Here is a 16,483-nt window from a genome sequence, read left to right on the forward strand (position 1 = left end):
AGAGGAGGAGAGGGAGAGAGAGATAGAAAAATCCATGATGAAACTATTATTGATCGGCTGCCTCCTGCACATCCCCTACTGGGGATCGAGCCTGCAACCCACGCATGTGCCCTTGACCGGAATCGAACCCGAAACCCTTCAGTCTGCAGGCAGACGCTCTATCCACTGAGACAAACAGGCTAGGGCTAGATTGTCAAATTTTAAAAGAATGAGCCCAGCTAGCGTGCCTCAGTGGTTGAGCATTGACTTACGAACCAGGAGATCATGGTTTGATTCCCGGTCAGAGCACATGCCCAGGTTTTGGGCTCAATCCTCAGCAGGGGGCATGCAGGAGACAGCCAATCAATGATTCTCTCCCATTACTGATGTTTCTATCTTTCTCTCCCTCCCTTTCTCTTCTTCTCTGAAATTACTAAAAATGTATTATTAAAAAAAATTTTTTTTAAATGGCAACAGCCAACACAACAATAACCATTTGGTGTGAATAATCAAAATTATACCTATTTTTTTGTTGGAACAGCAAAAACTATGACATATTTTTTGGTGTGCCGCAGAATTTTAGTAATTAGTTTATGTGTGCCATGAGATGAAAAAGATTGAAAATCGCTACCTTATGCTAATGGCTCAAGCCCTATTCATTTAATAAAATCTCAATCGCTGTTTTCCAAACTCCAAAATACTTATCCCATCTAATTCTATTCTGTTTTATAATACTGAACATCCTTTTGGATAGGACATGTGTGCTACACCTCATAGAAACTGTACACTTTCTCAGTTAGCGTTTACTCAGGTAAGTCCGATCATGACATGCTTCTCCTATAACCTAAGGGTCCTTAATAGGAGACAGTCCAAACCCCTTGCTTAGCATATAAGGTAAGAAATATGTTGCCATGCAAAGAGTGAAGGTTTTGGAACATGTATCCTCTCATACTAGTCATGAATCCTGGTGAAGCTAAATTCTGAGATGCTATTCAACTCTAAAAAGGGGATATCAATATGTTTGTTCTTCAATACTTGGATTTAATGAAACAATATATATGGATACATTGCATCCACAAGTACATAAAAAATACCAGTTCTCTTCATCTCTTTTCCTCTCATACAACATTCCCTGAAAGGGCCAACCTACAACTTTACTTTCTGCTCCAAACCCCAACATATCCTGTGCCGCAAACTTCACACCGTTCTATACCTTTTTCCTGCCTATGCCTCAGGGCCTTTGAATAAACCCGCTGTTCCAGCTTCTAAATAGTACCCTTTGTCTAATAAACTTATTACTCATCCTTTGAATTTCGGGTTAACTAACACTTCCCCTGAGAAGTGTTTCAGTATCGTCCAAGTAAAGTGAGTCACTTTCCTCGTGGGTCCCAGCGCACTTTGTACATTCTCATATTAAGCAGTTGCCAGAGTCTCCTAATGATATATTTCAGGAGTCTTCCCCCATTAGCTTTTAAACTTCTCTAGCTCATCAGTACCCCTGACATATATACTTGGCATTTAGCTTTTTCTTAATGAATGAATGAATGAATAATTGAATAGACACCAACTCAGACACAGTGTTAAGAGTTCTGCAAGTCAAAGATGTAAGTTTCAATATACCAGTAACTGGAGAAACGAAGCTAGGCTTAAAAAACGTCCATGGTAATATCCTACAAGTCCACAAGGTGGTGTGGTCTCCCCATGACAGAGCTGTGTGCACCGCTCCACATTCCCTATCTATGAAGCAGGAAGCTAATACACGTGATCAAGTTGACAAAGTGGCTGGAAGAATTATAAGCCAATAAATCAAAAGAAAACTGATTAAATCAGCAAAGGCACTTATTAGAGGACAAAAAAGTAACCTGAAAAAGCCACTTCCTTCAGCTGTTACTACAATGAGAAAACTTAAGGGAAGCCCCATCAGACAAAGAGGATATGGCATTGAAGGCCACGGGGCTAAGAAAAGACTAACAAAATGGGAGTGGCATGCTCTTCCTGTACATGGCCTCAGGTGACCTCTGAAAATTGTTTGCTATTCATCTGACCCTGAAAAAACACACAAAATCATGCAAAACAAGAGTTCAGATCTTTGTGTTCATTTTTTAAAATATATTTTTTATTCATTTCAGAGGAAGGGAAAGGGAGAAAGAGAAACATCAATGATGAGAATCATTGATCAGCTGCCTCCTGCACGCCCCCTACTGGATCTAGCCTGCAACCCAGGCATGTGCCCTTGACAGGAATTAAACCCGGAACCCTTCCGTCTGCAGGCGGACCCTCTATCCACTGAGCCAAACCAGCTAGGGCTGTGTTCATTTTGAGAACACTCATGAAACTGCCCAGGCCATCAAGGGTATGAATATCTGAAAAGCCACCAAGAACCTGAAGGACGTCACTTCGGGAAGCACTGCGTGCCATTCGTTGTTACAATGGTGGAGTTGGTAGGTGTGCCCAGGCCAAAAACAGTGGGGCTGGACTCAAGATTGGTGGCCCAAAAAAAGTGCTGAATTTTTGCTGCACATGCCTAAAAACACAGAGAGTAATGCAGAGCTGAAGGGTTTAGATGTAGAGTCTCTGGTCACTGAGCACATCCAGGTGAGCAAAGCTCCCCAAGATGCTGTGTAGAACTTACAGAGCTCATGAGAGGATCAACCCCTGCAGGAGCTCCCCCTGCCACATGGAGATGATCCTACTGAAAAGAAGCAGATGGTTCCTAAACCAGAAGAGGAGGTTGCACAGAAGAAAAAGATATCCCAGAAGAAACTGAGGAAACAAAATCATATGACCCGGGAGTAAATTTGGCATAAAATAAATGCTAATGAAAGCAAAAGCAAAAAGGATATGTATAGTGTAGGGAGTGGGGGAGATGGCTGTGGGCGGAAGATATGGAGCTAGCATAATGGGCTTCCTACAAGCCACAATCAGCGGTTCTCAACCTGTGGGTCGCGACCCCTGAAAATACATCCTGCATATCAGATATTTACATTATGATTCATAACAGTAGAAAAACTACAGTTATGAAGTAGCAACAAAAACAATTTTATGGTTGGGGGTCACCACAACATGAGGAACTATGTTAAAGGGTCGCGGCATTAGGAAGGTTGAGAACCAATCCCATCTAATTAAGTGTATGGGAGTCGGGGGTAGGAAAACAAATAGAAACAGAAAGAATAGTACCCATGTACAATCCAAACAATTTGGGACCGGAAGTTAGTGCTTTTCTGAGTTTATCCCAACAAAGTATGGCAAGAGGAGGGTGTTGGAAGTACAGGATGGGAATCCTCCTCCTTTGGCAGAGCACGTGCAATATGGCATTAGCACTAGCCAGGGCGACCCAGCAGTGAAGAAGCACCTGTACGATGCTTGACAGGGGCAACAATAACAAGACCAATAAAACAGAGAAGCACAAAGTCGACAATCACATGATCAATAAGAATGGGTGATAAGAGCACCAGTGAAGTGTCCAGACACAATGGTTAGGAAGACCATTCACAGAGAGGGGGTGACACATAGGTCACAGAGGGGGTTAGGTACAACTGAGACTACATGTAACAGCAACACTGATTTGGGGGAGATATTTTAGAAAGAATGGTTGCATTCTACTACCCAGGATGCTATCCCATATTCAAAGCAAAGAAAGCTGCTGGCATCAGGGAGAAACGGAGACAGAATTCATATCACCCTAGGGCTATTGGCCCCATATCTTGAGCTAAAAAGAAAAGCCAGAAAGGGAAATGAAATGAAGACTATCACAATTTCCAAGAACTCAGTGGAGACAACTAGCAAGGATTCCCAGAGGGTCAGCCACAGTGACCCCAACTAGAAAAACAGCTGTTTCTTTCCTTGTATACACTGTCCCAGCGACCTCATCCAACCAAAGGATAGGACCAGGAAACAGAACGTCCTCCTGAGTTTCTCCCTCTCTCCACAACCTACTATCACATCCGGTCGGTGCCCCTCAAAGCCTCTCTCATTGAAGCCCTCGCTTTAGCTCACCTATACTGTTGTCATACTCTTCAGGCGGGCTTCGACGTGTACTCTCCAATATATGATTATGCCAAAAACCGAAGTGAAAATAACTTTACTCATTCACAACAAATTACCCTCTGTCCTTTCAGGAGCCCAGCACTTCAGATCGGGAGTTTCAATGCCCCTCGAGACTTCACGCTGCCCAGCCCTTTTCCCACCATAAGAGAGACTACGCCGAACTGAGTAGGATTTCCTATGAACAAAGTGTTCCATCGTTTAAAAAAAGAACTTCCACTTTGCAGATGGCTCTTCAGATACTAATGATTTTAATCCTTTTCTCAAATACACAGTTTCTATTACCAGACTTAACAAAAAGTTTAATAATTATTTGTATGGTTTCCCCTCCTTTGCTGGGGCTCGAGGCGATAAGCTCAAAGACAAAATGTTATTATTTATTTTTGTATGACCAACGGCACATAATGGTTTCACCATTTTCTTTATATACACGTACAAGTAAAGTAAAATTATAAAAACATAGGCAAGCCCGCCCAGCGTGCCTCAGTGGTTGAGCATCGATCTATGAACCAGGAGGTCACAGTTCGATTCCCAGTCAGGGCACATGCCCGGGGTTGCGGTTCCATTGAGGGATGTGCAGGAGGCACCCAATCAATGATTCTCTCTCATTGATGTTTCTATCTCTCTCTCCCTCTCCCTTCCTCTCTGAAATCAATAAAAAAAAGTATTTAAAATACATAAATAAAAACATAGTGGTTACATCTTGCTGGAGAAGGAAGAAAAGGACATTTGAAGTATTTTTGTTTCTTAAGAAATTATTATAACTAAGCAACCTGGGTAGTAAATGTGTTTGTAATCACTTAAAACCAGGAGGAGAGGTTGACAGCACAGGTGAGAACAGGAATAACTACCCCCACGCAGGAAAAGGACATCTTCCTGCCAGAGGGACGAGAGGCGAGGAGCAAATGCAGCTGCAGATGAACAGGACTGTGAGCAGAAAGCAAAGCTGGGACAGAGCTGGCGGGAGGACAAGTGGGAGAGCATGAAGCCCGCAGCATTGGGTTGGTGGATCTGCAGAGAAGTGATTTGGGAAAAGCTGCTGTGAAACCAGGAAACCAAGCCAACAGGGAAAAGACTGCTAGAGCAATGAGCGCGCAGCTGAGGCTTGAGGTCCTAAACTGCACATTTAGATTTAAATGAAAATGCTTTAAGACTCAGTAGGCCTCAATGCAGCTTTTTCTTGCTAATGCAGGAATAATTTCCTCTCCTGCAATAAACAGAGATAAAGTACTGAACAAATTGCATGAAAACTCTAGAAAACCAAAGCATTCAGGCAGACACCTATGTGGAAAATGGGCGTTTAGGTACAGAGTTACTCATATTTGCAGTGTGGGTATGTGTGTGTACACTTAACATTTTTTAATGGTTGAATTTCTGAACCAAAGGTTTTAGCACTTTATTATATATATAAATGTTTTTATTGATTTTTTTAGAGAGTGAGGAAGATAGGGAGATAAAAGGAAGGGAGAGGGAGACAGAGAGATAAAAACATCCTGCACGTCCCCTACTGGGGATCAAGCCGATAACCCAGGCATGTGCCTGACCGTCAATAGAATCAAAGAACTCTTGGTTCATGGGTTGATGCTCAACCACTGTGCCACACCAGCCGGGGGGGAGGGAGGGAAGGGTTAGCACTTTAAATGTAACTATATATTAAACTGAAACAGTGAAGATGGGTGGCCACTGAAGAAAAAACTGGCCCTAACAGGCTGCTCAGTGATAAGAACGTCAGCCCATGGACTGAAGGGTCAAGGGCACATTCCTCGGTTGCAGGCTCCACCCCAGCCCCAGTTGGGGCATGTGCGGGAGGCAACCAATCAATGTGTCTCTCTCCCACTGATGTTACTCTCTCTCTCCCCCTCCCTTCCACTCTCTCTAAAAATCAATGGAAAAATATCCTCCGGTGAGGACTGACCAAAAAAAAAGGGGTGGGGGGTTCATTTCAGATTAAATTATTAAATAAAGATGTCTTAAAGTCCCTCAGGTTAGGAATTCATATTATCCACCACAGTATTCCCAAGCCTGCAAAACAGCTAGCATATAGGAGATAACAAGTGAAGGAAGAGAGAAATTACTTGATATTCTTGTCCACTGTATAAGGTTCCACTAAATGTATGTAACTTTCTAGTTCAAACAAATACAACCAGATTCTAAATGGGTGATTCTAAATTTTTAGAAATCCAATTTTATCGGAACCAATTTAAAGTGGCATTTTTGTCATCCTGCTGATTTTTGTTAAAACAGTAACACTCTGGGAGTCAGAGCATCATTACCATAATTCCTTCCTAACAAAAGTTGAAAGCAGTCAAAAAACCTGAGAGACCAACATGTAAATTATCAGAAGGATGGCGATGACAATGATGCTGGCAGCTAATGTTCTGTGCATGTTCTATGTATGTACTGTTCTAAATACTTTATGCAAAGTATTGCATCTTATCCTCACATCAACACTAAAAGTAGGTACTATTATTATTGTTTCCATTTTATAGATGAGAAAAATGAGGCACAGAGGTAGATCAAAAGGGTATCATATTTACCTGGTGAAATTATTAAAACCATAGACTTAGAAGTCGCCAGCACAATAATAAGGAAAATGAGTCATCATCTCTTGGTCATAAAACCAAAGTCTGACCTCTTTGATATTCACAATGTTCTTTAAGCTCAAGGAGAACAAGAACAGACAAGTCATTTCCCTGTGAGGTAATAACAACAGGTCCCAAAAAGAGGGGTGGTATTAGTTATCACAGAGTTATATACACCACAAATACAAGGGTTCTTTAATTTTCAAAACTGCACCTACACAAATCGGTAAGGGCAGAAACGTGTTGGTTCAAGGATCACAGAAGAAAATGTTACAATTACCTTTCATCACAAGATTGGTCAAATACTGGGAATCTGATTAAGTCAATCTACAATTAGTCTCTGGATTTTGGGTCTTATGAAGTCATGACCAACTGAACACCCACAAACTTTTCATCGCTTACTAACATGTCACTTAATTCTAACTAGTCAAAAATGGGCAATTGCTACAATCAACTCTCTCCTCACACTCTTGCCTAGGTGCCTTCAATTCAGGATTATCTAAAACATGGCTTTGCATCATCAGCATAGCTCATATTCACTGTCTAAACTGACTTTAAAGAAAAACTCACCTAGGTATATTTAAAGACACAGGAATCTACCTTCAAGTTAAATGAGTAATAAATAAAAACTGCCAGGGAGTCCGGATAATGAAGGCAGAGCTGTTACTGGGTTTCAGTTGCCCCTCCCCCACTGGGGAGGCCAGCAGTAGGGAAAGATGACGTGCTTATCTCAACAGGTATACAAGAATTGGCATTTTTTTTCTTTTCCTATTTTTTTTTATTAAACTTATTGGGGTGACACTGTTTAATAAGAGGACATAGGTTTCCAGTGTAGATGTCTATGATACATGATCTGTATCCTGCACTGTGTGCCCACCACCCAAAGTCAAATAATCTTCTGTCACCATATTTGACCCCCTTTACCTTTTACTAACCCCCATCCCCCTTCCCTCTGAACCACCATACTGCTGTCTGTGTCTATGAGTTTTTGTTTGTTTTTCTTGTTTGTTCATTTGTTGCTTTCAGTTTTATATCCCACATGTGAGTGAAATCATATGGTTAACATTTTCTGTCTGACTTATTTCACTTAGCATGATGTTCTCAAGATCTACCCATCATGTTTTCTGGTGCCATTTTTATGGTGACATGGAAAAGGCTAGAAAATGCTGTTGAGAGGGGTAACCGCTAAGGCTGCAGAATCACTGTGTCTGGGCTCAAATCCAAGTCCGACTTGGAGCAGTGAGATTTTGGGCAAGTTGCTCATCTTCTCAAAGCCTCAGCCCCTTCGTGTGTAAAATTGGGGTGATGATATCCACCTCACAAGACAGCTATAAGGAGTGGGCAACTTCTCGCACCTAAAGCACTTATTAGAATACGGGGGGCATAGGGAGTGCTGGTAAAATGTTTGTTATTATGTCATCATCAATACTACCAAACCATGTTTCAGAGGGAAGGACAAAATAACAGAAAGCTGACGTTTACTTTCACTAGATTGTTTCAATAAATGTCAGTAATACTCATCAGAGATTTCCAACCCTGACATCTGTACACCCCATTCCACTGATAGCTTTTACTTGCTCCTAAAGGAAGCAAATATTTCTAAGTTATTTACAGCTTAATTTCTTCAGTGTTAAAAAGCATTTGCCCTTGGTGTTAGTCCTCTCATTAATTATGTCTTGGTTATTTACTATTCTTTTTTTTTTAAAATATATTTTACTGATTTTTTACAGAGAGGAAGGGAGAAGGATAGAGAGTCAGAAACATCAATGAGAGAGAAACATCGATCAGCTGCCTCCTGCACACCCCCCACTGGGGATATGCCCGCAACCAAGGTACATGCCCTTGACCTGAATCAAACCCGGGACCTTTCAGTCCGCAGGCCGACACTCTATCCACAGAGCCAAACCAGTTAGGACTCTTTACTATTCTTATATATTTGGTGTATGTTCTTTTAAGCCCTAGAAGGATGTTTACAATTTCCTGCTAAAAATCCCCTAGCTGGTTAAGTGTCGTAAGTTAGAACCTGTGAATCATCCTAGATCGTATCCACCTGTATCTTTTTTTTTTAATCCACCCCTGATATCCCCATTCCTTCAGTCTTTGAGTCAGTGCAAGCACTTGTGACCTCAGGTTACGTAACTGTCTCCTTACTGACTGCCCTGCCCATCACTCAACCTAATCCACCCTTCCCGTTTTCAAACAGGCACAGATAAGATTGTATCCTTGAGGGGATGAGTGGAGTTGGAAGGTGTTTGGCCACGTCATTTTGCTGCTGGAAAACTGGCCACCAAGCTACAGATTAAAAGAGACTTTAATAAAGATAAATTTAAAAAAATAAAATAAAGAGACTTTAAAAAGATATCCCAATGGATGGACCTTATTCAGCTCTTATTCAAATAAATAAACCATTGAAAAAAATTTCTGCGACAAAGACATTTGAATATTTTCATGATATAAAGAATTATTTTTTTAAGCTTGATAATAATATTGTGGTCAAGTTTTTTTTAAGTCTTTATAAAGATACATATCAAAATAAGCATGAATGAATTGCTATGTCTGGATTTACTTCAAAATAATCCAGTTATGGGCCGAGGGAGTAAAAGATGAAACATAATTGGCTATCAATTGACAACGTTGGATGCTGAGTACATGGGGGTCTGTCATGCCATTGTCTCCAATATTGGGAACATCTGTAATTTTCCACAATAAAATGTTGTAAGAAGGGGGAAAATATTCATTTTCAGTTGCCAAAAGAATCAAGACCCCCCCCCCTCTTTTATTAATTCCACATCCACAAGCAAGTATGACTAGCCTGCCTCTTCTCTGGACTCAGATCCTGACCCACACGGAGTGCCAGTCATACCAACCCGGCCACAATGTTCAAAACACCCAGCCAGGCCCTTCTCTTCTCTGTGTCACTGTATAGACTGCTTCTTCTGCCAAGAAAGTCTCGCTAGAGCAGTGGCCACACTTTCAAGGCCAGTTCAAAGGGCCGCCTCTCTGAGACGCTCCCCATTCCCCCAAGCCTTCCCCTGCACTTCCTCAGCCCTTCGTACATCCCTATATCCTCAGTCTTCTTGGTCAGTTTTTGTTGTTGTTGATTCCCTTTTATTCTGCTGCTACTTCCCTCAAGAGATTATGGCTTCCTTAATGGCAGAAGCTGTGTTTTATTTACTTCAATAAATACTCCTAAAATAGGCATGGAAAGTAATTATTTAATAACTGCTTTGGAAAACAGGAAGGAAAGTCAACAGAACCACCACCAGTCATGGCAAACAGTATTAACAAAATAAGATGTCTGGTAAGTCACAGTTTACATACGCTAACATAATATTTACCCACTGTATGTTTATCACATTCTTTGAAAAATGAGTTGTGATTATTTTCAAAAAATATGTTACACATCTTGAAAAAGATCAATATGATTTAAAGAAGAAACTCTGCCTAAAGAGATGTGGGCAAGTTATTTTTCTGTTTCTGAAAGATTATAAGCGAAAATATGATATTTATGCTACCTTTACATCTCATCTGGTGTAGTTGTGGGAATATATATTTTGTTCTGTTAAAAAGACTACACTACTTCTTATTTCATAATAATAAAAATGTCAAAATACTGCATAATGTGAAAGAATATTTCTGAATCACACGTGAGAGGTACAGCTACAGATGTGAAGTTATCAGCAAAGAACTATAAACATTTGCTTTGTCAGAAATAGCTGAAATATTTCACATTTCTAAACTATGAAAAATAAGTTAATGCAAAAATAAGGTAATGTTGACACAACAAGCTGGTACTACTACTTCTTTGATTCTTTAAGGAAAGTCTTTAGTTACTGAGTTATACATTATACAAAGGGAAAGGAAACACCTACTAGTATAAAACTTCATTTGCTTCGTGTCTTTCATATCTCACAGTTTCACACATTAACCTGCAAAAGAAAGAAAGACATGAGCTCAACATCTGTCATGAAAAAAACACACCAATAGTTTAAAAGCACAAATGAGCCATGTAGCCCAGAAAGGTAAGATTACTTATAGCTTGTTACAGGCACTTACTAGCCTCAAGATGAATACGTTTGGTTGCCGAGCTTAACAAAATAAAATAAAATAAAATCTGGTAAACAGATGCTAGGGAAAAAAAACCATTTTGTTAAATGTCAACTTTGTCACATTTATTTTATAGGGAACAAACTTGGATGTGTTTTTTTATACTTTGCAAATGACATTTAAACAGATTCATGTTCTCCAAAGTAAACCGAAAATGAGAAGGAACCTTAGAAAGGAAAACCTAGTAATTTTAAAAGTGGTGACATCATTCACAGCTCAACATTAATGTTACTTTAACAGTATGGCATTTCAGACAAAAGTAGGCTTTTATTAACTCAGTATTTTTATGACTAATGACTAAATGGAGGCTTTACAACTTCTGAAGAACTGTTGTTTCAGCTGATTCATCCCTGAGGAAAAAAATTATGTAAATTATGGAAAACATGAATAAATGTTTAAATGTTCAAAAGAAGCTCAAGAGCAGCATCTTCAAAAAGCATCCTATTATATTAAGCCCAAGTAAAAGTTCCCAAAAATAGAGAAACGCAAAGGAGAATAGAGTGATGTTGTCATGTCTTCTTGTGGAGGATCTAGTACAGTGATGGCGAACCTATGACACGCGTGTCAGAGGTGACACGCAAACTCATTTTTTTGGTTGATTTTTCTTTGTTAAATGGCATTTAAATATATAAAATAAATATCAAAAATATAAGTCTTTGTTTTACTATGGTTGCAAATATCAAAAAATTTCTATATGTGACACGGCACCAGAGTTAAGTTAGGGTTTTTCAAAATGCTGACACGCCGAGCTCAAAAGGTTCGCCATCACTGATCTAGTATATAGAAAAGTTGTCTACAAAAGTGACTATTTCAACAACACCTCCTCTGGTCAATGAGGCTACGAGTCTCCAGTCCATGCAACACTGGGCTCCACCCTCACCCATCTTCCTTCCTCCGTTTGCTAAATCCAATAAACACTACATGCTCTTGATTTTCACCTTGAAAACAGCTCTCCTGGGTACTGTTTTTCCTTGTTCTTTCTGCTACCACCACCCTATTTTAGAGATCCTTCTTATCCTCTCAATCCCGTACTCCAAACATTCAAACTGAATGGCACAACTCCAGGAGGCAGCATCGAGTCTTGAACACACACCATTGAACATACAGTTTTCTTTCATGGACACAACTACATGAACTCTTCATAGGGAAGGATGACAGTCACCAGCGATGGGTCTAAAAATAGCTGGTCCTAAATCAAGTAACAGGCTCTGCCTGGTTTCCTGTTGGAATGAAAGAAGGGCCCTTGCTCCAACCTCTTCACTGGATCTCATCCCTTCTCCTACGTAAGACCCTGCCTTCCTGAAAGCTTACCTCCTTCTCCTCCATCACCATCTATTTCTCCCTCTCTCCTGAATCACCTCCTTTCACACAGAAACACATTTTAGCATCATCTACTGTGTATGGGAGGGGGACACCGTCCTTTACCCCCGCATCCCACTCCGGCTATTAGCCACATTTTGCTTTCCCCGGGACAGAAATTCTCCTTTTACAGTTGTCTATACACTATCTCCCTTTTCTCACCCTCTTCCCACTACCCCACCTTTTGGTTCCTGAAACTCCAAAGAAAAGGCTCTAAAACATTATCAGCGTCCTCTGTGCTATCGAAATCCTTTCTGTCCTTATCTTCATTCCACTTCTCGGTAGCACCGATGACTCCTTTTTCCTTACAGCAGTATCTTCTCAGTATCTTCTCCAGGCTTCCTGTCCTCAGTCTCCAGGTTTTTCTTATAATTCATTAGTCACTTTTTCTGTCTCCTTTGGATGTGCCCCACACTCCATCCCTCTACCCGACTTCTAAAGGTTATCTATCACCTTTAGAAGGGCCCTTCAGCCCTCCTCTCCTCTGCACCACGTAATCTCATCCAGTCTGTGATTTCAAATTTAATCTATAAACTGATAACTTTCACAGCAATGCCCCAGACCTAATCTCTCACCATGGTAGGCACTCAGCTGTGTCATGACCATTTCATGTTCAAAATGTCCAAAACAGATGTTCTTCCCTTAGTATCTGCTTTCTCAGAATCAGTACCCAATTGTTTAGTCCCAAAACCTGAAGCCCTCATCCTTGACTCCTCTATTTTCTTCACATCCCATCTCTCTGCCAGCATGTGTTTCCAAAATATACCCTCCCACACTGACCAAGTTCACCATCTCCCCTGTGAAAACCTAGGATGGGCCACAATTATCCCACTAGTATCTATTCCCAGGACTACAATTGAAGATTTTTTTTGCTTCTACTTTTGCAACCTATTGTCCATTCTCCACATAACTTCCAGACAGATCTTTGCAGATGTTAAGTCAGATCTCCTCATACCTCTGCTCTTAATTTCCACCACTTTTAGGACAAAATACAAACTGCTAAATCTTGAATACAAGGGCCTATACTTACGACTGTACTATAATCACTTAGTCTATCTTACTTTGCCATCACATCTGTCTTCTCGTACCTGAAACCTGTTCCCACGGCAGAGCATCTGAGACCCATCTACACTGCAGAGACCTTTGCCCATCTGCCCGGCTCAAATGTTACCACCTCCTTTGTGATTACACAGCACCCATTCTTACCAGGCCCAGCACATCTGAATAAAGCAACATTGATCCATTCCCTACATCTTGTCTGCCCCACCAGGAACGTAAGCTCTACAAAAGCAGCAGTTTGGCCTACTACATGCTGTATCCCCATGGCCTACATCAGTGTCTAACACACAGTAGGCACACAATGAGTAACTGTTGACTGGATAAATAATTTAACTGGTGCCATAAAAAAAAAAAAAAGATAAAACCTTCTATATGACAATGTTCTACTAAATGAAAGAAGTACCAAAAGTTGTTTTATCTTTAAACATTGTTAGGGAATGATTTATCAAAAGCATGTTGATCTTTACTAAATTCCTAATTACTAAATTCCTAAAGAATATACTAACCCTAGTTTAGTTGTTTTGTGATTATCCTAAAGTTCCCATATAGTATGCTGGAGAGTATCTGCATATAGTTCAGCAGGCTCTTGTTCCCAACACTGACTGGCCCCAGACACTTACTCTGCTTTTTAGAAATTTTGGTCTCCACTCCTAACTATAGTATCCTCTTCCCCTTTGGCCAACATGTTGCTTCTAATCCACATGGGTTAAGAGAGTAAATATTTAAAAAATAATGTTGTGTTGAAAAATATATAATTTTTAAGTGAATATCTGAAAACCTTCGCATTGCATAGTGTGTGATCGTATAGAAACACAGTCAATCAACTGCTCCGAATCTATTGCTGACATGAGAATGGGCCACAATAGTGCACAAAGCTGAGGCTTTCCAATAAAAGCCTGTGTCGTGTCCCCCAGCTGAAGTCTAACATTGTTCTACTGCCTGTTACTGAATAAACAAACTGGAAATCTTGATAAAGAGCTGCTTTTCCCCTCCTAAAATTGGAAAACTGTATTATGTAGAAGTCTTAACTGTTCTCTATTTAATCCTAGGGGTAAAACTTTTATTTAAAAAACTCAAAGGAACTTATCTAAATACAATGTATTTTTCCCAGAAATGGTTATTATTATAAAGCAGTTTATCCAAATTACTGAGTTTATGTGAACCTCATTTCTTAATTTTTCATTTGGGTATTCTGCTCTTGCTCTAAAAACGGACTTAAGATAGTTTCCGCTGATGTTTTCCACAAATAAGAGAAACAAATGACTTTTTAACATAAGCAAAATAAGATCAACATCTTAAAGGCTCCTCCTCCCTGTAAATTCATGCCAACAAACAAAACTGTATAGTCTCCAAAACAGACTTTCTAAGGTATAAGAAGACTAAACAATACCCTTGAGTTCATCAGTTATTTCTAATCAAAATTTACCTTTGAAACAGCAGGAAATTGATAGTTCTAAAGCTGGTTAATAAGTAGATGGAACTTCACTGTTACTTTCGTAATTTTGAACATTCCCGTAAGTATTAACATTTTTCTTTTTCTATTGCATAGAATTCCTAGTATCTAAATAATTCCATAACTACATATACTGTACACACAGTATAATCATTACATCTAGTTATCCGTGTGTGCTTTTATACACATGAGAACAAATATTTATATTTCCATATTAATTCATTCATCTGCATATGAAGATTAACTGCCTTTGATTAAATTGACAATTGGTGCTAACTTTATTTCTTAGAATAGTTGGTATCAAAAAATATGTAATGAAAGTTACACACTTTAAAAATTATTCTTGCTTTAATTTGAGCCATCTTCTAAATTCCCGGTGGTTTTGCCCTTTCTAATAAAACTTGACTGAATTTTTAAACACTTAACCTGCAATCTACTTTAATTTAAATGATTTTCATTAAAATTTTAATTTTAGAAGTAGTCAATCCTCTTGACACATTTTTCAATTAACAACTAAATATGAAATTTACATGCTCACAAATTAATTAGTGTTTAAAGATTAAAGGGGAACTATATAGAAAAAGTACTCCTTTCATAATTAAAAACTGCTGGTTTCACAACCAGCTAGAGGAAACAAAACCTTCCCACTCTGTCCTAGATGTGTGTAATCCATCTTCCCAAGGTCCTTTATTTTCTGTTCTGATTAAGGGGAAAGAAAAGGAACTCACTGAATTATATAAGATGTTTTAATCTTTTAATATGAATCCAGGTAACCATCGATAAGGTAATAGCTGTGCAATAGAAGTGATAAAATATTTATGAGTGGGCCACATAAAAATAACTATGGTATAAACTATGTTTCCCAGAAAGGGGTATGTCAATTTAATGCAATAAATATAGTACAAAGACCTAAAACATACTAAAATAACAAACCTAACCATTCTCTGAATAGTTAAAAACATTCTCGTTTCTTATGTTTCTGAGCACTAAGATGTAGGTTTTTATTTGCCATGCAAATAAACATCTTAAAGGCTCCTCCTCCCTGTAAATTCATGCCAACAAACTCCTTTTGGTATATTCACCAAGTAGTGTCTATTACTTCAGGTGAGGGGTTGCAGGAAGAGGGGTAGAGGGAGAAAGGGTATCACTATGGCACAAATGTAAAAAAATTATTCTACGCATAACACTGAATTCAATTTATGAAATGTATAAAGCCAAGTACAGGGGCTCAAAGAGGCAGGGTTTTCATAAGTAAGTTATCTTTACTTCTACTTCTTAACTATAACAAACAATCACATAAAATTCTAGCATCCTATTGTAATTAATGTTAAAATAACTTACCTAAGTTGGTGTTCCCTCAGGTTTGATAAGGCTTCCATACCATGTAAATAGGAATACACTATTTCCAAATCCTGTTTGAAAAAAAAAAAAAAAAAAAAAGAGGATAGAAATCATTAGACTTGCCAGGAAAAAAGGCTTCCAAACTAAGTCACTATACTTATAGACCAAATTAAAGACAGGTTTAAAAAAAAGAAAATACAAGTTTTCTCAGAAATTAAAAACAAGCATTATTAAAAGAAAAGCTGTACAAATGCCATCCATTACAACTGCCTTTGGGATATATACAAAAGCTTGTGTGTGTGTGTGTGTGTGTTTTAATTGATTTCAGAGAGGAAGGGAGAGGGACAGAGAGATAGAAACATCAATGTGAGACACATCGATTAGTTGCCTCCTGCACGCCCCCAACAAGGGACAGAGATAGAGCCTGCAACCAAGGTGCATCCCTTGACCGAGACTAGGACCCAAGACCCTTCAGTACTCGGGCCAGCACTCTAACCACTGAACCACATGGGCCAGGGCATTAGTCTGTTATTTCTCAACATTATGGAGTTTCATAGTT

At 39.3% G+C, this 16,483-nt stretch overlaps 1 protein-coding gene across 7 annotated transcripts in view; it reads right to left on the reverse strand.

Moving 5' to 3' along the window:
- The window catches only part of RAPGEF2 (Rap guanine nucleotide exchange factor 2), a 164,551-nt gene extending 148,556 nt beyond the window's left edge, over positions 1–15,995 (reverse strand). For all 7 annotated transcript variants that reach the window (XM_023755330.1, XM_023755336.1, XM_023755342.1 and 4 more), the window contains exons 1-2: positions 15,925–15,995; positions 10,478–10,534 (exon numbers count right to left, since the gene is read on the reverse strand). In XM_023755330.1, coding sequence (XP_023611098.1) covers positions 10,478–10,534; positions 15,925–15,962 — 95 coding nt within the window. In that variant the 5' untranslated portion in view covers positions 15,963–15,995. The remainder of the gene's footprint in view (positions 1–10,477; positions 10,535–15,924) is intronic.
- Positions 15,996–16,483: the final 488 nt, after the last annotated feature.

The sequence above is a fragment of the Myotis lucifugus genome, unplaced genomic scaffold (genome assembly GCF_000147115.1).
Source record: "Myotis lucifugus unplaced genomic scaffold, Myoluc2.0 scaffold_1, whole genome shotgun sequence".
Classification (NCBI taxonomy): domain Eukaryota; kingdom Metazoa; phylum Chordata; class Mammalia; order Chiroptera; family Vespertilionidae; genus Myotis; species Myotis lucifugus.